The 27,054-nt window shown below is 37.7% G+C and overlaps 1 protein-coding gene across 3 annotated transcripts in view; it reads right to left on the bottom strand.

The window, feature by feature from the left end:
* Positions 1 to 150: 150 nt before the first annotated feature.
* Positions 151 to 27,054, bottom strand: part of phyhiplb (phytanoyl-CoA 2-hydroxylase interacting protein-like b) — a 28,367-nt gene continuing 1,463 nt past the window's right edge. Inside the window, exons 1-5 of one of the 3 annotated variants that reach the window (XM_082151558.1) lie at positions 11,552 to 11,702; positions 3,810 to 4,006; positions 3,500 to 3,674; positions 2,173 to 2,290; positions 151 to 797 (exon numbers count right to left, since the gene is read on the bottom strand). In XM_082151558.1, coding sequence (XP_082007684.1) covers positions 260 to 797; positions 2,173 to 2,290; positions 3,500 to 3,674; positions 3,810 to 3,974 — 996 coding nt within the window. In that variant the 5' untranslated portion in view covers positions 3,975 to 4,006; positions 11,552 to 11,702 and the 3' untranslated portion in view covers positions 151 to 259. Of the gene's footprint in view, positions 798 to 2,172; positions 2,291 to 3,499; positions 3,675 to 3,809; positions 4,007 to 7,208; positions 7,359 to 11,551; positions 11,703 to 27,054 lie in introns of those variants that run through there. The other 2 variants (XM_082151559.1, XM_082151557.1) reach the window with 2 other exon arrangements.

The following is a 27,054-nucleotide window of genomic DNA, read 5'->3' as shown; positions in this document are numbered from 1 at the left end:
AAAGAGCATTTTGAGACACATGCTGCGAAGGATCCTTACCCAGACAGCAACATAGTGTCGGCCCAGATCCGGCCCACATTTGGTACGCGTTGAATCCACATGTACCAGATGTGGCCCGCATCTGGGCCGACACTGTGTTGCTGTCTGGGAATGGATTATGGATAAGTTTGATGGTAGGATAATGGGTAAGGAGGACGGCTAAAGGAGAAGGCGATTTTTCTGTGCCGTTCAAGGCAGCAGAAGGGTTCAGTTTCATAGGTTAGCGTCCCACGCTGATGTTGCAGGTCTTGCAGCTGGGATCCTTCTTGGCGTTGACTGTGGACATACTCATGAGCTGGTGGCCGCTGATCTCAGCTACCGTTCCCAGGCTCAGGTCCACGGGATCGGTGTAGATGACCTCAAGGATAACGTCCTGCGCGTGGTGGAACACCAGTTGGCCATCTTCATCCTCCGTGCACGTCATAAAACGGTTGTCGCCGATATCCAGCGCTGGTAGGCGCTGCTTGCAGAACTCGTCTCCAGGTGAGCCTTTAGGCGCGATCACCAAAATGACGTAGTGATATGCCGTGTACATGCAGTAGAAGTCGGCGAAATACAGGTTTGTCTTGGGACTGAAGAGCGTCTCGGCTGGCAGCTGGAAACGGTAACGGCCGTATGGTGAGTCCTGAGGGGGTTTGCCCGTGTTGAACTCGGTATTACAGCTGAAGAAGACGCCCTCTAGCTTCCCGCTGATGGGCGAACCATGGCTGCCACTGTTGTCCTTCACTGAAGGCAACATCTTGTTGTTTTGGTCCTCCCTGTAACAAGAAACTTCACTGTAAATGTCAGATGTTACATAAACCATTTTCTCCTGCCTTTTGCACTAAACTGCCAGTGATGGTACGGTGCGTTCACATTTAATGTGGCTCAGTTGCAGCTCGAACATTAAGCTAAACGTATCCTTTTGTTCAGAAATAGGCTTCCATAACAAATAGCCTTTTGTGTGAAATATCGTTTAACTGTCTTCTGATGAATTCTCAGAGAGCTTTTTCCTCCCTACTATCTCCTGAGGGTTCAGACCTGTTCTTTGTCAATGTGGCAAATAAAGCTGAAGTGATTGTGAAGGTTGAACCCCTATCTGAAACCTATCACTTATAATACTGATATCTAATAAAGTCAAAGTAGAACCAATTGAGTTATTCATGCACAGCATCGATAGACCTTCACTCACTCATGTGGAACTGGATTTAATGACTTGCATAAAGCAAGGCAATGGAAACTATATCTCACTGAAGTAAGATGAAGTGTTACATTCAGAATTAGTGTTATATAAAAAAAATGATTTCTGAAGGGAAAAGAAAAACCTTTCCTTTTACTACTTTTGACTGTAATGAGCCTTTTTAGAAGGATTTAATTTGATTCCAAGGTGCCTCATACATCTAAAATCTTATTCATTTTATTCATGGAAAAGCTCATTATAGACTTATTATATCACCTTAGATGCATCAAATTCAACAGAACAAATTGAGTTTTCTGCTATAAAGACTGATGTAATGGCTATTTTCATCAAATTATACTATACAGGACAGTATTAGATTAGTACAGAAGACATTTAAATCACTGGGGTTACGTAAAAGAACTTTCAAAGATAGAAAGAAAGATGATTTGCATAGAGAGAACTAAGTTTTTAATTAAAAAATACATTTCAGGATTTTTTTTATTATGGTGAAAATGAATATTCATATGAAATGAAAATTCCGTCATCATTTACTCACACTCATGTGTGACTTTCTTGCGTGGAACCCAAACGGTCATTTTGAAGAATATATTGGCCCCGATTTTTATAAATAAAAGTGAATAGGGAATGGTCTGATACCACTGAAGCCAAATGCCATTTATTCTCACGTCTCATGAACACACATCAATGACATCAAACCTGAAGCTGTATATTTTACAGAGCTCTGGTGGAGGGGAAGATTTTCAATGAATAATTTTAATTTAATTATGCTTTTTATTTGTCTTTTCAAACTTTACAGACCTAGTCCACTTTCATTTTATGGAAAAGAGCAGCCAGGATATTCTTCAGAATTTAATCTTTTGTGTTCCACAGAAGAAAGTGAGTCAGGAAGGAAGGTGATACACGTGACTGTTTCTTTAGTAATTTAGAGTTTTTACCCCGGTAGAAGCACACACCTTGCATGGTCAAAGTACTCCTTGTTCTGGTTTCGATAAAAGACTGAGAGCCGCAGCATTCTGCCGGCGATGACCTCAGCTTTCTCCATCAACTGTGTGAGATGAACAGTGGAATAATCTGTAGGTACAAAAAAGAAAGAAAAAAAACAAACAATAAAATGTATTGGAATAATCAATATTAACCAATAACAGCCTAAATAGGTTTGTGGAGGCCATTATCAACAATACTTTAAAGGTGATTTTTTAAAATACATTCTCTTAACCCGTTTTATTATTCATTGACTAATATTAATATGCCATTCATGGGCTTATCTCCCCCAAATGTGTAAACATCGAGCCCCTCAGGCACCATCTAAACACTGAGGGTGTTCTGCTTAGATCTGTGCTTTCTTCCATGTCGTAACAGTAAATTGTTATATCGCAAAATATATTTAACTTGAATACAGATTAACAAAACAAAGCAAAAACTGTGCGACAAGTAGTAGCCTATAAGCTGAGTTTTTATTGTTTTTTTGTGACGCGCTCCACAAACTTCCCGGAAAGGAAACCGGGACAGCAGAAAGCAACATCCTTTTTGCTTTCTTTATTTTTACAAAAACTTTATTATGAGTGTACACAAAATACAAATAGACCCAGTTTCGAATGATGTCTTGCTCTTATTTGTATGACCATAAATGACGGAGTATTTTAAGTTGTTTACGCTGTTATAATGAGACGAAATCATTTGGCATTGTGCTGATTTGTGTCGTGTAGTCTCATTACTACAGTCCAGTGATGAAATAAGCGTGTCCTGGAAATGGGAAGCTGCAGGTGCTGCTTTACTCGCTGTCTCCTCATGGAAAGGTGAAGTAGGCTCAGATTCTCCCTTTCGCTCAACATTCCATGATTTCTTGAAAAAGTGTAACATTAAACTTTGAACATCTGCCATTGACACCGGATTTTAATGAACTCCTAAGCGCAAAGACAATGACAGCGTAGGCTACACACAACACATTAACCAAATCAATAAGTTTGAAAACGGCCTTTGCATTTTACCGCGCAGCATTGGTCAATATATCAATCAGAGAAACAAATCAACAATTCAGAGGTTTTATGCCTGGATGTATTGTGCTGTCCCATTATTTATTTAAATTTTACATTCAATATTATGAATTATTACCCAGACAGCAACATAGTGTCGGCCCAGATCCGGCCCACGTCTGGTACGCGTTGAATCCGCATGTACCAGATGTGGCCCGGATCTGGGCCAACACTGTTGTTGTCTGGGTAGCTTTTCATTAACTCATGAAACCCCATTTGGGAAACCCTGCTTTCATGTGCATCTCACCGGCTGTACAGAATTCAATGATCTCGCTCCACTCCGACACGGCGTAGTCTCCATCGCCCTGTTTGGACGCGGTCTGAACGGCCACGGTGTACTCGGTGCGTGGACTCAGAAACCAGTGTCCTCGCACTGTCATGGGCAGAGGAACTGCTTTCGCTACCAGTTTAGTTGGGACGTCCTAGAGAAGACAGATAATGAATGAGAATGGACAGTCATGTTCTTGCAGTTCTCTTTCTGCAAACACGTTATTGAAGATCAGCTTTTGCATACAACAGGCCAGGCTGTGAAGGGACAGGTAAATATAGACACACACCTTGTGTTTGAACTTGTTAGCATTCTTGTTTTCTTTCTTGTTGAGGTCGATGAAGTAGTGTGTGATGCGTTCCTTGGACCTGGAGTCCATATCCCAGCAGATCTTAAAGGAGTCGCATGTTATGTTGCTGATTTTGATGTTCTGGGGAACTGGAAGTTCCTCCATCTCGGCAATGCCACTGTCCAGGGACTTATTTCCTGAGAGACACAACAAGACAGATAGAGGTGTTGAGAGAAAGAACAGAAACGGATAACTATTTGACTTATTTTGTCAACCTGAAAGTGGAGAAAATGATCTTTCAGCATATACACATTTACAACAAAAATACTGGTGACTCATCTTGCATTCAGGGGTGTATGCAAATTTCTGTACAATCAAATGCTCAAATGATACCACCTTCTGTCAAATAATGTTAATATATTAAATTACAAAAATACTGAAAACCACTTTAAAATACTAATGGCAAAGAGAAAGCCATTTGACAAATCTAAATTCATCACAAGGAACTTTTCCATAAGCTGAGGTAAATACTAATCATAATCTATATAGTGTAAGGCTCACAAATGCAAAACACCATCATGGTAACTCACAGGACTATAAATTAAATTATGTTAAAAACACAAGTAGTATAAAACCCTAATGTACATAACTGATGTAAAAACAGTAATTAAAACAAAAACAAACAAAAAAACATTAAATGTGAAATGTCACACAGAGAATTCTGGGAATGTCAATTTGTTTTTTCACTGTATAAATTATAAGATGTCTTTTTCAAAGCAAAATTTGTACATTAACAGTATTTTACAGTAATTAGAGTACATGAAATGTCCAATTCGATCTATTCGTTTTTCGATAACCAATCAGTAAAGGTTTTTACTGTTAACCAATTAGCAGGTTTTAACTGTAGCGTTTTTACAGTCGTTTACTATTAAAACTGATAATTTGTTTTCACAGGTGAAGTAACAAGGCATTGTTGATGTAGACACAGGGAAGAAAACAGTGATTGTAAAGTCATAGAGTCTCGAAGAAATTCAATATTTGGAATAAAGTTTTATGAAATGTGTGATTCTAGCAGTGACTACAGATTAATGTACAGCAAAGGTCAAAAATGTTAACACAAGATGTTTTCAAGAGGAAATTCCCAGTCCGACTTTTATCCAGGTCAATACTGAACTTTACCACACTAATAGCAAACACTGCCACTATTGACTTGCAGGATGCGCCGCGGGGAAATGCGGTGAAGGGCTTTTTTAGACAACTGGGTTATTTCATCCATGATGAGAGATGATGGAAGTGCAATGGAAGTATGATTCAGTAGGTGTGGAATAACATTCAACTAGATTATATGTGGTTGCTAGGTGGTAAATTAAAAAAGAGCCCAATTTAAAGAGCTCTGGTCTCTCCTTCAGTGTAGCAATGTGTCTGATTTATTGTCTGCCACATAAAAATGTAAAGTCTGATCACTGACGCTTAGACCCTAGGATTAAGTAAGTACGTTTTTGTTGTTTTGATTTGTTTAATCATTAACCGCTTGACTTGATTTGCAATTGTTCAGGTTGATTCAAGCTTTCAAATTTAGTGGACTACAAATTGCAATCACCATCTTTTCATGTGTTGCTTTTTATCATGTAATCAACACACTGCACTATCAAGTCCACCTCAAAGCATTTCTCGTTCAGCTCTGAAATAAATCAGAAGAAAACACAGTCTCATCATTGAAGATCGAATCAGCGAAACAGCTTGCAGCCCTAAATGAAAACTAGCATGACTAGCATTCAGTCTCTAGCCTCTTCAGTCCACAGATGGGAAAAATTACCAACAAACAATGTCATGAAACATGTTAATTACGGCATATTAAAAAATACTTTTCAATATTCGGTAGCAATTTAATTTACAGTCCTGTTCCACATATACATACTGTACTTATAGTAATTATAATAACTGGGTAATAACTAAACCTAGTTTTCTAGGTAAGTACGCTGTAAGTACACATTAGTGCACACACTGTTAAATAAAGTGCAAACCAATATTATATATAACATCTATGTATATTGGATATTATGCCGACATTTTGCAAGATAAAAGCAAGCACAGATTTACTGTTTACTGCATGTTAAATGTTGAACTAGCAACTTAATCTGCTAAAATATTAATAAAATTATTAATAATGTATGTTTAATACCATTTTCATATTTCACTTGAAATTGTTCGTATGAAAAAATAAATATCGGACATTTCAGAGCTGTTACACCCTATAATGACAAATTTACATAAATATTTCTGGCAAAAATATGTGATTATATAAATAAACATAACTATCACAAATTACTAGAGATCATTTCGTGTTTGATTCCTATAAATGATCTCCCTACCAATCTATGAACACATAAAAAACACACAGAAGGTAACCTGACAGTATATGTTGCCATACATCAAGAAAATAATTTTCTTTATGACATTTTTAAAACCATTAGGCACAAAAACCAATGCTTTTGTTGTGTGAACTATTAGAGTTGTTTGATAAACTAATACCTAACATCAGATTAACTTAGCATTAAAATGACCTACTTTTAAACATAACAAATGTCTGCATCCCCCCTTAATACAATGATTTTAGCTTGTCCAACCGCCAAAGTTCTTCTAACCTCAACCCGGCAATTAAAGCATACAACAATATCATAATTTTGTTATAATATATTCAATTTATATTGTAGTACAATTATTTACCCTATAATTATCAAGTAAATTATTGTTTTTTAAGTCCCACATTTTTGCATTCAACCCTGTTACTGCATGTTTTTTTTTCCTATTACAATATTTTTTTCATGTGACACCCAGGAAGTGACATCATTTGGACTCTTTCTACAGAACGGTGAAAACTCTCTGTTGACTGTATTCAGCAAGGTCAACCTTCAACCCTGTCATCACAGTTACTGTAAGATAAAATGATCAAATAATTATGTAAGTTTCATGTAAGTAGTTTTATGGGAAATACAAGTTTGTCAATTGCCAATAACTTCAATGAATAATACATTCAGTAACAGGGTTGCAAAATTTTTACAAACCTCTATAATCGATATACTCGATTATACTCAATAATGTTTGACCGGCCAAATTTGACTTTGACAATTTCCTGAATGTTCAGTGCAGTCTTTCACTGACCAATTGTTGGAAAAACTATTTGGCCATTTTTTAGGCCCTTAAAATGTGTCTGGTACAGTAAACTAGACGTATGAATTGAAGAGGTTTAGCTATTCAAACACTAACCCTAAACCCTGGCGCCAAGGTGGCCCTGTTCATTCACTCCAGCTCTATAGGGAGACGCGAATGAATGAACTTAAAAGAAAGAGAGAGAAAAAGACAGAGAATGGCTGTGGGAGCACTACGCAGACACATTACCTGCCCAGTCAGCTAAAACCAGTGTGCAAACACACAGCGTAGAAAGAGAGATGAAGGCACCATAAGAGAGACGTCCTCCTGTGGCTCTTCAGATGGAGCGTTATGGATGAGCGAGCTCTTCTCAACCACCAGAGAGCTTCTGAATGAATGATTCATAGGCAGACCCTTATAGTGTAGCTCCCAGCGCTGAATCATTTCTCGTTTTATCTCTCGCCTGCACTATGCGTTCTCAGTACAAAGACTCAAGATAACAAGAGCTCGCCTACGTTAGGGAGGAGCGCTCTGACACCCGCTACTGTCTCACTGCTACAGTATTATCTCAGCTGAGAATTACTCGTGGAGCACTTTGATGCTTTCAACTACAAAATGAAAAGGCAAAAACTTGTTACTTGTTAGTTTCATTTCACAAGGAATTCACAATTCCGATTCACAACCAGAGGGTCTGAGAGACAAGAGAATAAGGTCTATTGGTTTGTTCATTTTCCAGTATAGCTGTGAGATGTTCATGTAGAGCAGCTCAGCTCTCTTTACACACCCACACACCCACACAGCTACAGTAACACAATAAAGTCATTTGTATTCATTAACACTAACACATTAAACTCTCACCAAAACATGCTGGGACATTAAAGCACAAACTTCAAAGGAATATATACCATATACTTAAGGGGTTAGTTCACCCAAAAATGAAATTTCTGTGTGTTGTTCTAAACCTGTAAGACATTCGTTCATCTTTGGAACACAAATTAAGATCTTTTTGATGAAATCTGAGAGCTTTCTGTCCCTCCATTGACAGCTATGTAACTGACACTTTGACGCTTCAAAAGGTTCATAAAGAGATCGTAAAACTAATCTAAATGAATTGAGTTTAGTTCAAATTTTCTGAAAAAACATGATTGCTTTATATGATGAACAGATTTAATTTAGGCTTTTATTCACATATGAACATTCTTCAACTCACACATCAGTTGTAGTAAACGGAAGCTCAAGCATGTTTCTCTTGACGTGCAAGAACCAATGAGGTTCATTCTTGTGTTACGCAGCACGTTTGAGCTTCAGCAAGAACCAATGAGGTTCATTCTCGTGTTACGCAGCACGTTTGAGCTTCAGCAAGAGCCAATGAGGTTCATTCTCGTGTTACGCAGCACGTTTGAGCTTCAGCAACAGCCAATGAGGTTCATTCTTGTGTTACGCAGCACGTTTGAGCTTCAGCAAGAACCAATGAGGTTCATTCTCGTGTTACGCAGCACGTTTGAGCTTCAGCAAGAGCCAATGAGGTTCATTCTCGTGTTACGCAGCACGTTTGAGCTTCAGCAAGAGCCAATGAGGTTAATTCTTGAGTTACGCAGCACGTTTGAGCTTCAGCAAGAACCAATGAGGTTCATTCTTGAGTTACGCAGCACGTTTGAGCTTCCGCAAGAACCAATGAGGTTCAATCTCGTGTTACGCAGCACGTTTGAGCTTCAGCAAGAACCAATGAGGTTCATTCTCGTGTTACGCAGCACGTTTGAGCTTCAGCAAGAACCAATGAGGTTCATTCTTGAGTTACGAAGCACATTTGAGCTTCAGCAAAAACCAATGAGGTTCATTCTTATGTTACGCAGCACATTTGAGTTTCAGCAAGAACCAATGAGGTTCATTCTCGTGTTACGCAGCACATTTGAGCTTCCGCAAGAACCAATGAGGTTTGTTCTCGCAAGTCAAGCAGATTCGGTTGAGCTTCTGTTTGAATAAAAGCCTATATTAAATCTATTCATCATATAAAGTAATTGAGTCTCTTCAGAAAATTTTGGACTAAACTGCTCAATTCATATGGATTAGTTTTACGATCTCTTTATGAACTTTTTGAAGCGTCAAAGTAGTAGTTGCATAGATTGTCAATGGAGGGTCAGAAAGCTCTCAAATTTCATCAAAAATATCTTAATTTATGTTCTGAAGATGAACGAAAGTCTTATGGGTTTGGAACAACATGAGGGTGAGTAAATTATGACAGAATTAAAATTTTTGGGTGAACTTTACCTTTTAAGATAACATTGAGCAGAAACTAACTCAAAATATGGCGATAGCAGCGTCCATATATATAGCAACCAAAACGTTTCAGTTTCACATTATTCTGGCGAGATCTGAAAAATATTCGGAACAACGAGCAAGCGAGTGATTATGTACATTCACTGAGTGAATATTATGAAAATAAAATATATATTTCTCACTAGAAATGTAATCAAAACTTATTTTTATGCAGAAACTAACTCAAAATATTGATTTTTTCACAAAAAATTAAAGAAATGTCCGCCATGTTTTTTGTTCTCACAGCCGGAATCTTGAAAGTCACGTGACTCGGATGGAAAACAATAAAAGAATAGGCAAAAAAAAAATTAACAGTCATACAATTTAAGGGCCATTATTGTAACCCCTCTACGTTTTGCACTTTGGACCAACGTAGTCAGGGTACGTTTTTATATGAGACTGGGTTGGAGCAGCACGACAGTTTTTGACATGAATAATTGTAAAAGGGAAAAAGACTTTTAGGACCACTTTTTTTTTACCATCAACTGTTTGATAACCAACATTATTTAAAATATCTTCTTTCCTGTTCAACAGAAGAAAGAAACTCATACAGGTTTAGAACAACATGAGGTTGTGTAAATGATGACAAAATTTTAATTTTTGGGTGAATTATGCCTTTAAACTTCATAAAAAAGATTCTAAGTCTTTTCATTCTAATTTGTTCCTCTTATTTGCCAGTGTCAGATGTGGCTTTTTCTTAAACTCCTTTAACTTTAACGTCTTTTGAACAGTACTGTAAATACTTTACAACTTAAGATAAAAAAAAAATGCATTTCTGTAATGACAATATAATTTTTTCTTTACAAAAAAAAAAAAAAAAAAAAAAAAAAAAAAAATATATATATATATATATATATATATATATCACTAAAACTAGGCTTATTTGTATTTAAAATAACCAATTGCATTTATTTATTGTCGTTAATTATTATTATTACATTGGGTAAAATATAACCTGCTATTTACATGTTTTGTAAGACAAATAAAAAGCTTTGAGAATGCATACTTTAAGTCACCATACAGCCACAAATAATTCCACCACTGACGTAACCTTGTTATGAGATTTTACCAAGAAGCAATGTCGCATTTAAAAATATAATCAAGGACATTTATCCAACAAAATTAATGCAAGGACACAGTGTAGCGTGCTGTAACTCAAATTACACCTACAAACCTTAAGAGGATCAAAATGCCAAACTGCTCACAATTTAGATTCTCTGTGGGGGGAAAGTGAGTAATCTCAGGCTTAATGGACAAACAGGACATCTTTCTGAGCATGCCAAAAACTCACAGATGGCATAAAATGCTGTACAGTACCGGTCAAAAGTTTGGACACAATTCGAATTCTTCATTATTACTATTTTGAATAATAGTATAATATGAATACATAAATTAATATATTGAATAACAGTATTAAATAGGAGTATTATTATTATTACACTTTAGCATATTTACATTTGTATACAAAACGTAGCATTTAAGCATAAATAGTCATCTCAAGAAACAAATTCAGTCAAATGTATCCAAACTTTTGACTGGTACTGTATACATTTACAGCACATATAATAACACGTTGGCTTGCATTAGTGAATGACAACTCAAGCAGCACTAATAACTTGTCATCTAGAATCATCATCAAAGATCCGGACACACAGTCATGCACAGGAAACTCAGTTTAGCGAAGCCTCAGTTGCTATACACTAGGAATGCAAAATTTGGTCTTTTCTCCTTGTAAGGACATTTGAATGGGGTGATATGTATGGGGGATCCTCCTTCTGCCAAAAAAGTGCTATTGAAATCTCTATCCATGATTGGAGTTAGTGTGGTTACTCGGTTGTTATGGTGCTTACTCATGTAACTTAAATTAAGAAGCTTATATTTATATTTATACAACAATACAAATCCCTCCATATTTCCATTATACTTGCATCAATAACATCCCCTATTGCCATTAATGTTCCTAATATAAACTGCCCTCTCCTTTTGGAGATAGCATCACTAATCCATTAACACAAAGAAATCAATAATTACATTTCTGGGAAAACAATAGCAGAATTATTCTAAGGATGAAGCATTTAAGCGTTTCATTAACATAGACTCATTATTTATCAGTCACAAGGTCATCACATCTGTTTCACTAATGAGCACAGATACTCTCTCTGGCTTTCATGCGCTCCAGGTAATACTTGTTCAGAACAGACTACAAAAACCACTGGTAATGCGAAAGCCTAAGCCTACAGGAGATTAAACACACGGACAGAAACCACTACACATACCAGCTGGACGAACGTCGTCCTCTCTTGGACTCCTTCAGGCAGGAGCAGCAGGTTTGTGTAATGCAGTAGCCAAGGCTAGTGGACATGGTCTCCTGTCCAGCTCCAGCGCACTGACCCGTCTTCAACGCACCCTGAGCCTAAAGCGCACGCTATTGGCTTAGAGCAGCTTTAGTGTTTGTTTTACAAGCCTATAGCACACTCCCATAGGAGGAGCCCGGATTATGTCATCAGCTGGACTCAGTGACTGACCGCAGGTCAGCGCTGGATTGAAATTTCAGAGCGTAGAGAGAGAGAGAGAGAGAGAGAGAGAGAGAGAGAGAGAGAGAGAGATGGGTTTTGTCTCAGTCGGGTAATCTGGTCAACAGCTTCCATTAGGAAAGGGGAAACTATCCATTGAGGTTCTGCATCCCACCCCCCTCCCTCACTATGCCATTCACACTGTCTGTCATATTTCCAAAAGGTGACATCATTCTTATACCGGATGTCAGCAGATTAGAGATTATTTTCTATTGTGGTAGTAGGAATCCGTCTGTTCTGTGAATGTGACACTCACATTTTCACAGTAAGTGGTAGACAGCACAAAGATGTCAGACCTTCTGACACCTCCAACTATAACTAGAGGAAGTTCATCAAGTCAAGCTTTGAATGTTGGTTTGACAAAGCCTAGCCTGGAAGTTTACTTGAAGTTGAAGGTTATTAAAGTCTTATGTAATTAGAGTGCTTGGGCAGTTTGAAGAGACTTTTAAGTTTTTGTGGCTTGAAGCGATGTAGACCTTTCTTGGCAGTTGTTTAAACAGATGGATGGATGGATGGATAGATGGACGGGCGGACAGACAGATATATAGATAGATAGATAGATAGAAACTCTACTCCTCACAAAGGCCACACAATGACGACATCCGCTGGCATCCTCACATGACCAGACAACAATGGACAGAGTGAACGCATGAGACCGCAGACAATGGCCATCTTCATCCTCGACATTCTCTGGTGGGCCACTCCATGAGCGCCACAACACCCTCATTGAGCTGAAAAAGACCCTCAGCAGCCCTCCACCGCTCTGGAGCATGAGGAAAGAGAGGGATTGCTTTGTTGCATTCATCCTAATGAATAATAAACGGGAAACATGATGCAGCGATGGAGCCTTTCATGAAACACTTGTGGATGAAATCCAAAGCCAAAGTTAACGGCATCACTGCCATCGTCAAATAAATGCATGTTGATGAACACGTTAATCCTTTATGATGAGTGACATTTGGCCATTTGTGTTTGATGCTGGTCAATGCTAGACGAAAGCCTGCGATTGGTGGATTATAAAACGTGCAAAACAAAATCTATGATTGGATGACTACATTAAGACACAACACACTGAATGAACCTGGCCATCTCTCAGTTTGTGCTATACCAAGCACTGACACTGGGAATGTATCATAATACCCTGTGGTTTCTGAAGTGCTATGGCCTCATGGGTGATGTCTTAAAGCTACGGCCACCACATCACTCTAATAAAACACACACAGAGCTCTTCCCCAAAACCCAGTGGTTGTCCATGTTTATATAACCTCTCCTTCTTCAATTCCCACTTAAGATGCAAAGGATGATGGAGTTTAATATCTCCAGGGTGCGGGTATTACTGGACCACTCTTGTGCCTGAGACAGCGCATTAAAGTTTCATCAGTCCTTGGTCCCACGGCTAAAAATAGAGCAGCATTTCATTCTTTAATGTGTTGAATCAGAGGGGAGAGATGCTGCAGAGATGAGATCCTCAGAGCTCTTACAGTGCAAATTCAATGACATATTGTTCAGTTTGGTCAAGGAAGTGTTGACATGGGCGCTGACACGAAAACAGAGATGGAGAAATAAAAGTGCTAATTATGCAGTGGAAGACACTGCAGAGTAAGTGAAAATCCGGCTGTTAAAACGCAAACCTCTGCATTACTAACAAGAACTCCAGAGGAATGTTTCTTTTCTCAGAGGTTTCTCGTTCACAGCTCAGGAGTCTTAATGAGGCTCTTAGTTATATTTCAAGCTGAAACTTTGTCTCACTTCTTTCTCCTAAAATTACTAGGGAAAGCAATCGTTCAAATTTAAAAATAAATTAATAAATTAATACTTTTATTCAACAAGGATGCTTTAAATTGTTGCTTTATAAGAGCCAGCAAATAGGTTTACATTTGTAATGTTACAATTAAAAAAAAATATTCAAAACAGTTTATTATTAATTGTAATAATATTTCAATATAACTGTTTTTATTGTATTTTCCATCAAATACATGCAGTTTTGGTGAACTTTCAGAGACTTTCAAAAGCATTCATACATACCTAAATATACCTCATAAAATACGATATGAAACAGGCCTATCTTGAATTGAAATTTAGTGGACAAAATAAAACAGAAATAAGTGAATTAATGCAAACAAGAAATAGAAGCATAGTGAAAAGTGAGTAGTATCCAAAACTTTCTTCACTTTTAAACGTTATGAATTTGGCCCTATGAAGACTTCTACCTATAACTCATAATCTCTAGTTGTTAATATGTGACAGAATAGATAAATAAATGTATTTTTTTTATGGTTATGACGAGGCTCTTTATTTGTATCTGTATATCATTTAGTGCAAAAAGCAAGCCTTATCTTGCCTTTTGTACTTTGTCAAATGATTAAATGAACCATTATGTCGTCCTTTTTATTGTTGCTGAGGCCATCATTGCTTTAAGTCCCTTGCATTTCACATGGCTTTATTTCCAGATTTTTATTACTTTTGTTTGACCTTGCAAGCTATGTTATCATTTTTATAGCCTAACTATTTGAAGGGCTCAGCTGTTCTCTTGAGACAGAGTAGGACATTCTGACCTCAGGCAAGCAGAAACTGTGCGAACAGCATGAAATACAGCCGTCAGTTTAATGCATGAAGTCACATTTTCTCAAAGCTGTCAAGAATCAAAGGATCTTAAGCAACAGCAATTAAGCGAAACCCTTAATGATGCACGGCTTAAAATGCTCCCGCAGATTATTACCAGTGTACTAGTCCTCGGGGAGATGGATCATCCTGCTAGAATGGCTGTTTTTTTTTCTGTGCCTTTTTACCAAAGCTAAAGAATCATCAGGATGATGACAAGCAGTAAATGTGTGGACAGATCCGTTTTCACAGAACTGTTTTGATGTTAGATGGGGTTAGCCACTGAATCATAAATAACTCTCTTGTAGGATATGCTTGCATCTCTGCTGTGAGGCTTTCTGATGGGTCAGCGTTTCAGGATATTTATGGGAGCGTCATGTTTATAGAACAATATTAGGCAAAACAGATCTTGGACTAATGCTTATTATCATATCAAAAGACTTTGTTTTCAGCTCTATTTTCTTCAGAAGTGGTTGAAAAAGTACAGTGAATTTGGGTTGTCACTTTGGCACCACTTTGATTTTACTTAAAGCTGAAATGTGCCATTTAAAACTTAAAAATAAATTATAAATTTTTTGTATGAATATCTGCTGATGCAAAAGAATGGACCGAGCCTTTACTTAAAAAAACAACATTTGTGTAAAAAGCTGAGAAAAACACGTTTTAGTCAAAGTCTGCATCCAGATCGGATGATCAAAACATAGAAACATAGATGGAGTAGATCGAGTCCATCAACACAATACAATACAATTTTATTTGTATAGCACATTTAAAAACAACTGGCGTTGACCAAAGTGCTCAACAAGGCCAATAAGGGTAGACAATACAAGCACAAAACCAGCAAAGATACACATCGAAGAGAAAAAGTCGGACACATCAGGGTATATTAAAAGCTAGTGAAAAAAGATGCGTTTTCAGAGAAGTTTTAAAAAGTGTCAGAGTGATATTTGGAGTGTCACTCACACCCCTTGCACAGTCCTATAGCTCGTCCTGGATCGACTTTTCATTCAGTAACATTACGCAGTTTTGATTTATATGCTGTTTAATGTTGATGATCGCGTTATTTTTCATATGCATATGATTTCATATGATATCGCTTCTTATTCGCATGCGTTTTGATCAGGAGATTCTGTGCTTTCAGAAGATGTGTCATAGCACCCCCTACCATTTTAAAGTTAAAATATGAAAAGCCGGAAATGTCCGTCAATGACAGGGAAGCGTTGTCTCATAAATGACGGAAAATTCCATCAATGGTGGGGAAAGAGTTCATTAATTACCATTTTAATTACATTTTTGGACTGAAAAACTGTATTCAGGAATAATGTGATTATAAAACATCAAAAGGCCATGTTTTTAATTTAATAGATGTGAGAGCTGCACGGCACTGCTTCATATTCTACAGGCATACGCTTTAAGAGCAGATCGCAATCAATGAATACTGTTATGCCGAGCAATTGCTTATGATCTACTTTTGATGAATTGTGACAATCTGTACTTAATGGTGTTTATATTGTAATATGATATATATTTGTTGCAAGAATACATATTTTATCTCCCTCAAGTTGTTTTGCCATCTAGTGGTTTAGAGGAGAATAAAAGCAAATGTGCCTTTTACCCCGGTGCGCCTTTAGCCCGTATTAGTAAATAAACTATGTAAATACATATATATTAAATAAAAGATGTCTTGAGTATTTGAAACTTGCAGTTGAATATGAGCCCCAGCACAAATGAATGAATCAGAATGAATGAATCAAGTAAATTAATCTGAGATACATGATTTATTTTGAGATTGTATATGGATTTGTTCTGTATGGACATACAATTTTCATTTTATGTGTACAGGCCTTAAAAAGTCTAAAATTTGATAGATTTTTTTGTAGATACCCTGTTGAATTGGTAGAAATTCTAGATCTTTTACAGTGTACATTAGTCTGAGGGGATTTTAGGTGTGAATAATTCTCTTGAACAAGTAAAACCCATTTGAGAACTTCCAGTATAGTGGACTTGACAGAAACAAGCCTGTGTTGTTCGAGACTCTGAAATATTAGCTGTTAAAGCCGCCCTGGCTTGATCTACTGTGCGTCCCACTATGAGGCCCAGGGTGCGTACAGGAAGAGCTCATGACAGCGGTGGGACGGCAGGAGCATATGGTCCTCGCAGCAGGATCGTCTCATCAACCTGACACCGCTTCAGAACCTCAGAACACAACCCAAACCAAAGCTCTCTAAACACTGCTGAAAGACCTGTTGTGCATGGGTGAAATTAGAACACAAAGGGCCCTATCTTGCACCCAGCGCAAGTGACTTTGTACACCGACGCATGTATCATTCCTATTTTGCACCCGCGCAAAGCGGACTTTTCCCTCCACAGAAGCACGTCGGTTAACTAAGAAATACACTTGCGCTCCCGGGGGCGGTTCAGCGCAAAGAGGAGGCGTGTTCCGGCGCAAACGTTGCTTCTTGCTATTTTGCAGGTTTAGAAAACAATTGCGCCACTAACCAGGAAAAAATAGTTTAAAGTCAGTGGCGCGTTGCGCATGTTATTCATAGGCTATTTTAAGGGCGCATGCTTGGCCATAATCAATGTAGCGTGTGCACAACGCGCACTTTGATTCTCTCATCTACACAGAAGCAGCAGTTTTCATTTTTGCAAATCATACATTATTACGATAGATAGATAGATAGATAGATAGATAGATAGATAGATAGATAGATAGATAGATAGATAGATAGATAGATAGATAGATAGATAGATAGATAGATAGATAGATAGATAGATAGATAAACAATTTATTATAAAAGCATACATCTAGCTTACACATTTACCCAAATTAACCGAAGTTAATTTGGGTGGATTTCTCCATTTCAATGTAACTTCTCTCTTTTACGGCCGTGACGAGAGCGTTGCTCTCCTTGGCTGTGAACCGCTGCTGGCGCGCGCCTGGCAAATCCGCCGTTACAATAGCAATCCGCTATGGAAAAAGCGCATCTGCTCTTAAAGGGAATGTGAGATGACGCTCTGATTGGTTTATTTCACGTTACGCCCAAACCACACCTATGAATAATGAAGCTACTTCAGACCAACCCCTTTTAGATTTGCGCCTGGCGCAAGAGTCATTTATCCCGCCGGGAAAATAGCAACAGCGCCGAGACCCGCCCACAAAGTTACTTGCGCTTTGCGCTTTGACACTTGCGTTTCAGATCGTTAAAATAGGGCCCTAAGTCCCTTGTGAAAAAATATGTACACTTTAGCATACTTTTAAAGAGTACTTAAATATACATAAATAATATACTTCACCAAAAAGTCACCATGATATCAAAACAACAGGACAACCTGTCACTAACATGAGATCGCAGCAATAGCAAACGAGAGCGATTTAACAATCCCATCAATTACCGACGGACAAAATCAAGTTCTGTCCAACATTTTTTCTTGTTTGAGAAACAGTTCACTCCGATATAAGACACATTGCAGAAAAGACTATTGCAAATTCCGTTTCATGCCGACTTTAAAAGAATATGCTTAGTGTGTGAACTGAATGTTTTAGAGACTTTATTGCATGTTGTATTTAATCACATGATAACATATTGCATTTTAAATGTATATATTTAAATTGAATTAGTTGAATTACAGAACGCTTTATTTGACCCACTTCAGTAAGTCTTTGGTACATCTTTATTTGTAATTTCATATTCACTTCTATTATTTTTGAAATATTGTTTAAGTGGATTGCCGAAGTTACTGACAAGTATTTATGGTATACTAAAACTAAATATACTTTAATGTAGTTTCTGTTGAAACTTGTATACCATGTTAAATGTATGTTTAACTTGTACACTACAGTTAAATGTATAATCAAGTACTTTACTCATGTTATAGTATGTTAACCAACACATCAAAATACGTCTACTCCTTTTAAGCATGACAAAATATGATTAAAACATAATAACTTAAAGGCAGGGTAGCCGATTTGTTCCAGAAATTTTTTTTGTTATGCTGGTTGAAAGTCTCTTTACATAGCAATCACTAGGTTAAGTGGTCTTAATGTATAAAAATCGTTTGTGGAAGGCGTAAAAGATGCAATGCATTCGTTCCGATATAATGTCCTACTTGCCAGTCAATGTATTTCCATAACTCCGCGCACCTGCTCGCGCAGACATCACACGTCATCAGCACGTTTAATGCTATGCAGAGTTAGACAGACGTCAGTCACTGAACACCGCAACAGAAACAGCAGCCGCCTTTTACAGTTCCTCTTGAACCAAAACAACGCGCCTATGCTCTGTTCATGCCAGAACTACTGTAATTTGTTATTTGGAGCGGTTTGTGATTCAAATGTATGCGTTTCAATGGCAAAACTATCAATACCGAAATGAATCTGCAGCAGTCAGGTGGTCCAGGTCAGTGCTCTTTAAGTTATTTATGTTCACTATTATTGTAATATTATGTGCTTTGAGACGTGAGGTAGTTTAATGCCGTCTCTCTTGATGCTTTTGTTTGCTCCCTGCTGTACACGTTCATGTGTTTTGAATGAGACGTGGGTTTGGAGACACTCTGAATGGGATCTTATGTCTTCAAAGCTAGTTCGCTATTGCTAGCCTCTCCGAAAATTTACTACCTTACCTTTAAGTTGTACTTTAAAGTAAAAATTGTATTATGATCATTATTACAAAGAGCACTTTAGAAAAGTGTTAGGAAACAGTCATGGAAATCTACTCTCTTTAAAAGTGGCCTTTTATTTCAGTAATATTTTATCTGCTAATACAGTAAAATTAAAAATTAAAATCTTTTAAGATTTGAGGTACACTACACCTGACATAACAAATGTAGAAAAGTGTTTTTTTGCGAGCAAAATATTGCGTTTTATAGACATGCTGTGAAAGTGAGAAATTAATGAATAATGAATAAAATCACAATGTCACACAAGCACTGACACAGGTTTCCTCAACACAAAGGTCATTCTCCATTGGTTTATATTGGGCCTTGTTGGGCTTTTGGTTAGTATTGGGTAACATAAAACCTCTTTGAATGGTCTCTTTTGCTCTATTTGTGTCTTTGTTCAAGGTTAAACCTGGTGTCTGTTTCTGCCTACTGATATTTCATTCGCTTTATAATGGTATTGTGCTTAACCATTGGTTTTTACACAGTTCTCTCAACTTTTTTTTAACAAAATCATGTCTAGATCTCATTGGGTATTCATTGTAATCCATGCAATTTGCTAAACCGACTTTCTTTCTGACAGTACTGTACTATGCTGCCTGTTAAACCAAAAATGAAAATTCTGTCATCATTTGCTCACCCTTATTGTTGTTTTGAACCTGTTTGACTACCTTTCCTCTGGATACTTCTATTTGCATTAAAGCTTCAAAAAGGACACAAAAGCACCACATGCTGTACTGTATCAGCTATGGCTGTTACCTCATCATAACAGGCTGATCTGTTTTTAGAGAGCATCAGAGACATACTGTTCAGTATTTACTAATCTGTTTCTGTTTCTAATCTGAGTCATCAGGTGAATGAAAATGGGCCGCAGACAGCAGGGAAAAAACACTCAGTATGCAAAAAATTCCCATATAATTGTCATCTGTGTATGGTTAGAAGGTAGTTAGATTTATCAGAGAAGAAAATATTTCCTAAATCTTTAGGCCTAGTTGTTAACATCCAATCAATATTTGCCATATTTGGGCACAAATCCATCATGATTCAAATCCATCATCATGAATATGGCCCATATTTAGACATTTAGTATGCATTTATGCATTTGGTAGAGGCTTTTATCCAAAGCAACTTACACTGCATTCAATATGCTTTCCTTTTTCATCAGTTCATGCATTTCCTGGGAATCAAACCCATGACCTTGGCGGATGCTCTCCTGTTTGAGCTACATGAATACTTATTCAGTATTTGACCAGTATTTGTTCTATGTTTTGGTCTATTAAACCACACTTGTGCTGTTGTTTATGCATTTACATAATTTACACAGCCTATGTCATGTTAATTATTCTACATAATTGTTGGGCATGTACAGTTCATGGTAATATCAATGCATTTCATGTATTATAGCATTTTGCACAATAAACAAGTTTGGTTCACTGCTTTCAAAAACTACACAAAACAGCCAGGATTAAAGGTGAACTAAGTAACTTTTTTACCTTAACTGAACAGCTTCGGAGTCATTGGAATGGTTATATTACTTATTTCGGGTTGAATGGTGGTCGTTTCGCACCCCCCTGGTGCCCGTGAGCGGAAAATACGCACTTGCAACTTTGAGCCGGCGGGCCGCCGGCCACTGCGTCAGGAAGTCTCGCGTGATATCAGGTCTCGCGATGTAAACAATTGCTTTACGGCCAAAAGAAATCTGCTAAAATGCTGTCATTATTGCGCTCCCTCACGCTGTCCGAACCCGAATGAAGAAGACGTTTTAAAGAATGTCCCGTCTGCTTTGATGTCGTTGATCTACTAGCCTCTGGTGTCTGAGAATCAACAACGAGTTTTTACGACAGTGTTGTCAAATATCTATTCCGAAGCTGTGTGGGGAGCTCTAGAGAGAAACCTGCGAGCAAAAAGCGAGAATACAGCGAAGAAGTCCCGAAGTTACTGAGTGCTGCTTTAAATGAGGAGACATAGTTGATGTTCAGTTGGTAACACTTTATAAGGTTTCATTAGTTAGCATTAGTAAGTTAACATGAAGTAATAATGAACTGTACTTCTACAGCATTTATTAATCTTATTTAATGTTGATTTTAACATTTACTTACACATTATTAAAATCAAAAGTTGTATTTGTAAAGATTAGTTTATGCACTGTGAAGAAACATGAACAAACAATGTATTTTTATAACTAACGTTAACAAAGATGAACAAATACAGTAACAAATGGATTTCTCATGGTTAATTCATGTTAGTTAATACATTAACTAATGTTAACAAATGAAACCTTATTGTAAAGTGTTACTGTTCAGTCTTTATCCATGAGTGAACAATGAGCTTGTCTATAGGGGCATGTAGAGCGAGAGTGAACAATCACATGACTGAATCTCTTAATAGAGCAGGAATGTGATGTATAACTGTCTTAACACTAGACAGATAAGTTCTGAACAGCACACACACACAGTATGTGATGCCAGTGATATAACACCATGAGAAGAGATGTGATCTGAGAAAAGCAAGCCTGACATGGTGTTTCTTTTGGTGTGATGTTTGTGCATGAGGTGATGGAAAAACATACAAAATTGGAGCTGAAGGGCACAGTCTCAAGCTTTTATTAGAAGATGAAAAATCATTGTTGGAATTTTGTGGCTTTTGGTCTACATCTATTTTGGTTTAATGCAGAGACAACAAATCCCATTATTTAATTTTGGAAACATGTTTTTCTCAATGCAGTTTTATACATGGATGTATGTAGCTGCCTTTACATTTTAGGAATCATACTCGGAGGTCTTTGGCATTAAAACGTGTGAAAACCCCTGAGACAAAGTTTCCTGAAAAGTTTTTATACTCAACATTTAAAGTATTTTTCTTCCTTGAAAACAGAACAAACATATTGATGACTCATCTTGCACTCAGGGGTGAATATAATTTTTTCCCCCAATCAAATGCTCCCTAGAATGTCCCAATACTTGATACCACTTACTTATTAATAGCAATTGCAAGAAGCAAAAATGTTTACATCAACAATTTAAAGGAACAATTCATCCCAAAAAAAGAGAAAATGCAGTCATTATTTACTCACCTTGGTGTTGTCCTTATGTCTTATGACCTTTCTTTTTCAGACCACAAAAGGAGAAATGCTTGTGCTCATCAATATAATAGCAGTGAATAGTGACTAACTTTAAGCTTTAACAATAAAGATGCAAATCTATGATCCATGAATGATCCCATTCACCTCATGGAGTATTTCCCAAGTGTTCTAAAAGCATATGATAGAGTTTGGTGGGAAAAACAATATATTTAATTTATTATTTATCCAAAATCCTGACCAGCATAAACAGGTTTTGTGTGTGTGTGTGTGTGTGTGTGTGTGTGTGTTCTGAAAAAGAAAGGCCATACGGCATTAGAACAACACCAAAGTGAGTAAATAATGATAGACTCCTTCTGATGTTAGCCTACATCAGCCAAACTTGACCTATTGAACTTACGGGTATTTCTGATCAAAGAGACCTAACTCTAAGTTTCTATAAATACTTATAGACTACTTATGATGTTACATCAGTCAGGAAGTAGTCCATATTTAACCTATTGAACATATTTCTGGCCAAAGAGTCCCCAAAGGGTATATCTTACTATACATTCTCATAGATTTCTTCTGATGTTACATCAGCACACAGTAGTCCATATTTCTGGCCAGAGTCCTTGATTTTGAACATTCTATACATAATCATACACTCCTTTTGATGTTACCTCATCCGGACAGTAGTCCATATTTGACCTATTGAACATATTTCTGGCCAAAGAGTCCTGGAACTTTAACTTACTTTACATTCTCATAGACTCCTTCTGTTGTTACATCAGCCAAACAGTAGTCCATATTTAACCTACTATACATATTTCAGGCCAAAGATTAATTTTTCAATCAGACCCATTGCCACAGGTGTATAAAATCAAGCACCTAGGCATGCAGACGGCTTCTACAAACATTTGTGAAAGAATGGGTCGCTCTCAGGAGCTCAGTAAATTCAAGAGTGGTCCCATGATAGGTTGCCACCTGTGCAATAAGTCCATTCGTGAAATTATAACAATTATAAGAAAGTGGACGCAATTGGGAACAACAGCAACTCAGCCATGAAGTGGTAGGCCATGTAAAATCACAGAGCCGGGTCAACGCATGCCAACTTTCTGCAGAATCAATAGCTACAGACCTCCAGATTAGCTCAAGAACAGTGCGTAGAGTGCTTCATAGAATGGATTTCCATGGCTGAGGAGCTGCATCCAAGCCTTACATCCCCAAGTGCAATGCAAAGTGTTGGATGAAGTGGTGTAAAGCACGCCGCCACTGGACTCTAGAGCAGTGGAGACGTGTTTTCTGGAGTGACGAATCACGCTTACCAGACTGGCAATCCGATGGACGAGTCTGGGTTTAGCAGTTGCCAGGAGAACGGTATTTGCCTGACTGTATTGTGCCAAGTCTAAAGTTTGGTGGAGGGGGGATTATGGTGTGGGGTTGTTTTTCAGGGATTGGGCTTGGACCCTTAGTTCCAGTGATAGGAACTCTTAATGCTTCAGCATACCAAGACATTTTGGACAATTTCATACTCCCAACTTTCCTGTTCCAACATGACTGCGCACCAGTGCACAAAGCAAGGTCCATTAAGACATGGATGAACGAGTTTGGTTTTGAGGAACTTGACTGGCTTGCACAGAGTCCTGACCTCAACCCGATAGAACACATTTGGTATGAATTAGAGCGGAGATTGTGAGCCAGGCCTTCTCGTCTAACACCAGTGCCTTACCTCACAAATGCGCTTCTAGAAGAATGGTAAAAAATTCCCATAAACACACTCCTAAACCTTGTGGAAAGCCTTCCCGGAAGAGTTGAAGCTGTTATAGCTGCAAATGGTGGGCCAACTCCATATTAAACCCTATGGATTAAGAATGGGATGTCATTAAAGTTCATGTGCATGTAAAGGTATACGTCCCAACATATTCCACGGTCAACTGTAAGAGTGATATGGTGGAAGGGTTTAGGAACAGCAGCAATTCAGCTACAAATGAAAGACCACATAAAGTCACAGAGTGGGGTCACCGAGTGTTGAGGCACATTGCGCGTAAAAGTTGCCAACGCTCTGCTGGTTCCATAGCTGAAGAGTTCCAAACTTCCACTGGCATTAATATCAGCACAAAGGCTCTTTGGGATGAGCTGGACATTGCGAGCCAGAACTTCCCGTCCAACATCAGTGCCCGACCTCACAAATGCTCTGCTGGATGAATGGGCAAAATTCCCACAGAAACACTCCAAAATCTTGTGAAAAGCCTTCCCGGAAGAGTGGAAGCTGTTATAGCTGCAAAGGGGGGTGAACAACTCCATATTACTGTTTATGTATGTAGAATGCAATGTCATTAAAGTCCCTGTTAGTGTAATGGCAGGTGTCCCAATACATTTGTCCATATAGTATAGATATAATGAAAACGAGTTTACACTCAGCTGACATTAATTTAAACAGCATGATTGTCTTTAGGAGCATGTTCAGCTGAGAATAGGCTAATAATCATGAATCAGCTCCATTATTTGTCTGATCTACATCGGCTTTGTTGTCGTTTTGCTGTGCTATGTGCACAGTGGACACAATTAGCAAATTGATGGCCATGTTAAATAGTTTCTTTCACTAGCAGGCGGGCTTGGCAGATGGTGGCCCCTGTTCTGGAGCCAGTCCCCCATCCACAGCTGGCCAAAGCTGTATATTCAGACAGGGGTAGTGAGTTAGCACTGTCAGGATCCTGTAGGCCTTACACAAAGGAGTACCCATCTGAGGCCTGCCCCGAGGGGGAAGAAACGCCCCTCTTTAATGCATGCTTATCAAGGAGTCCCGCAGCACGTCTCGGCTCGTCCATCTTTTCACAGATGAATGCCTCTCCTTAGAGTATTCTGTGGTTCAGAAGCAAAAGCTTGTTTTGAGTGCATCTGCAGTTTCACAACGATTACATAATGGAAATATGGGCTCACTCCTACTGAATCTAAAGGAGAAACTTATCATATTGGCACCAAGCATTAACAAGAAGGTCATAAATTGGTTTGAGTATAATGAACATTCTCAGTCATTCTCAGGAAATTGGTGCTATTTATTTCACAATGACTGAATTAACAGGATACTGACTTTATTTGATTGTTTGATATATTCACCTCTGTTTAGTGTGTAATGCAGTTTTAATGTTTGTTTGCCAATTTGCATATCCCCAATCATTATCATTTTAATGGGTTGCAGGAAAAAAAGAGTAATTCTACCTAAATTTGGCTTTTAATGAGAATTCAGTATTATTTTATTGTCGGTTATTTTTTCTAAAATGCTTAATTTTTTGGCACAAACCAAAAGATAAATATAAATTTTACACTTTAAGACATAATCTATACAAAGAAAATTCTCACATAAAATGACCAGTACATTTCCTGTCAAGTTTATGGACATTTCCTTCAATATAAGCATAATTCAAAATATGGGCAAAACAAAAACATCTATGAAAAAAAAATGAATACAGAAATTAACATGGTATGCTGGTCTTTATTATTTATGACTTTTCTTGCTGTCATAATATTTGCTAGCTAAGGATATTTTTTTCCGCTGATCTTCAACCCTGTATCATTCAACCCTAAAATATTTTTAATAAAACAGTAATATTTACATGTTGGAAGTATACACGTGTTCTATGTTGGAAGAGAAATGTCATTAGTTATTATATTATTTTCCATTATAATGTTGAAAATAACTAAGTGAAAACACCAGAGATTACTAGGGAATCTGAAATGATAAGTATATAAATGTAAACTCTTACTGTGATGGGGTTGAAATAACGTAGTGCTTTGGGGTTTGGGTTTGGATTAGGGTTATAAACAAAAAATAAATCGGTACTTTGCAAGGCTGAAACCTCATATTTAGGATTATGGGTAATAGTTTATTATTAATCAGACATTGAAAACCCCATATTTGTTTACCACTGATCTGAATAATGATGGGAATCATTCCCTTATGTGGTCCCCAGTGTATATTGCAGTTATGAACATGATCCTCGGCAATGAAAAACTGCCGTACAGCATTAATCTTTTCCAATGAAATTATTGAAAAAGTCCCAATTTTTTCCCTTAAAATTGACAACCTAAAGTTGGATTAAGTTTACTTCATAACTTGGTTACCCTTTCCTCTAATCTCTGACACAGATGTCCATTATTATGCCAACACAAATGGAGAGGGGAGGGTGTTGGAGTGTTAATGGCACGCTGAGAAGTATAAAACTCAGGGGACAGATGGGTCGGAACAGAACGTACCCATTGTGACTCAGTCATGTTCATCATATCATCGTCATGTTCCTTCTTGGCCCACATCTGCGCACATTTTTGTCCAACCTCCATTAACCAATCAGATTAGAGTCTGTGATTCTATCCATGTGCTTTAACATATCTAGCAATGTCCTTAAGAACGATTATTTGATAAAGTCTTTTAATACAATAGAATCGAAATCAATAGAGTCGTGTGTCCACACCCATTATATCACTCAAAGGACTGTGACAGCATCGATGCCACACTGGACCGTGTCAATAAGAACGTTCTCTCTTTGTCTCTCTCTGTCTTGTGGCAGCATGGCTGAAGGGACTTCGAGTTCCTCTGCACAGTGCTGGTACAGAATACAAAACAGAGCTCTTAGGAAATTTCGATCAGCTCACACAAAGCATGATCTTTTCTTCAGAGCTGAGAGACTGATGCTAAACAAGTCCCCAGAAATCTGTAGATTTGATATAATGGATATAATAACCTCTTGTTTCTTGCATTTGTACTGATTATTAGTGGTTAACTGATTAGGATTTTCTGAATTTAACTTTTTTTTTTTTGCATTTGCATTTGCTTTGAAATATTTACTCAAAATTCACCAATCAGCATTTAAACAGAAATTATCTTCAC

Source organism: Leuciscus leuciscus (assembly GCF_965113295.1).
Source record: "Leuciscus leuciscus genome assembly, chromosome: 21".
Taxonomy (NCBI): Eukaryota; Metazoa; Chordata; class Actinopteri; order Cypriniformes; family Leuciscidae; genus Leuciscus; species Leuciscus leuciscus.
This window is presented reverse-complemented; position numbering and strand designations above follow the sequence as displayed.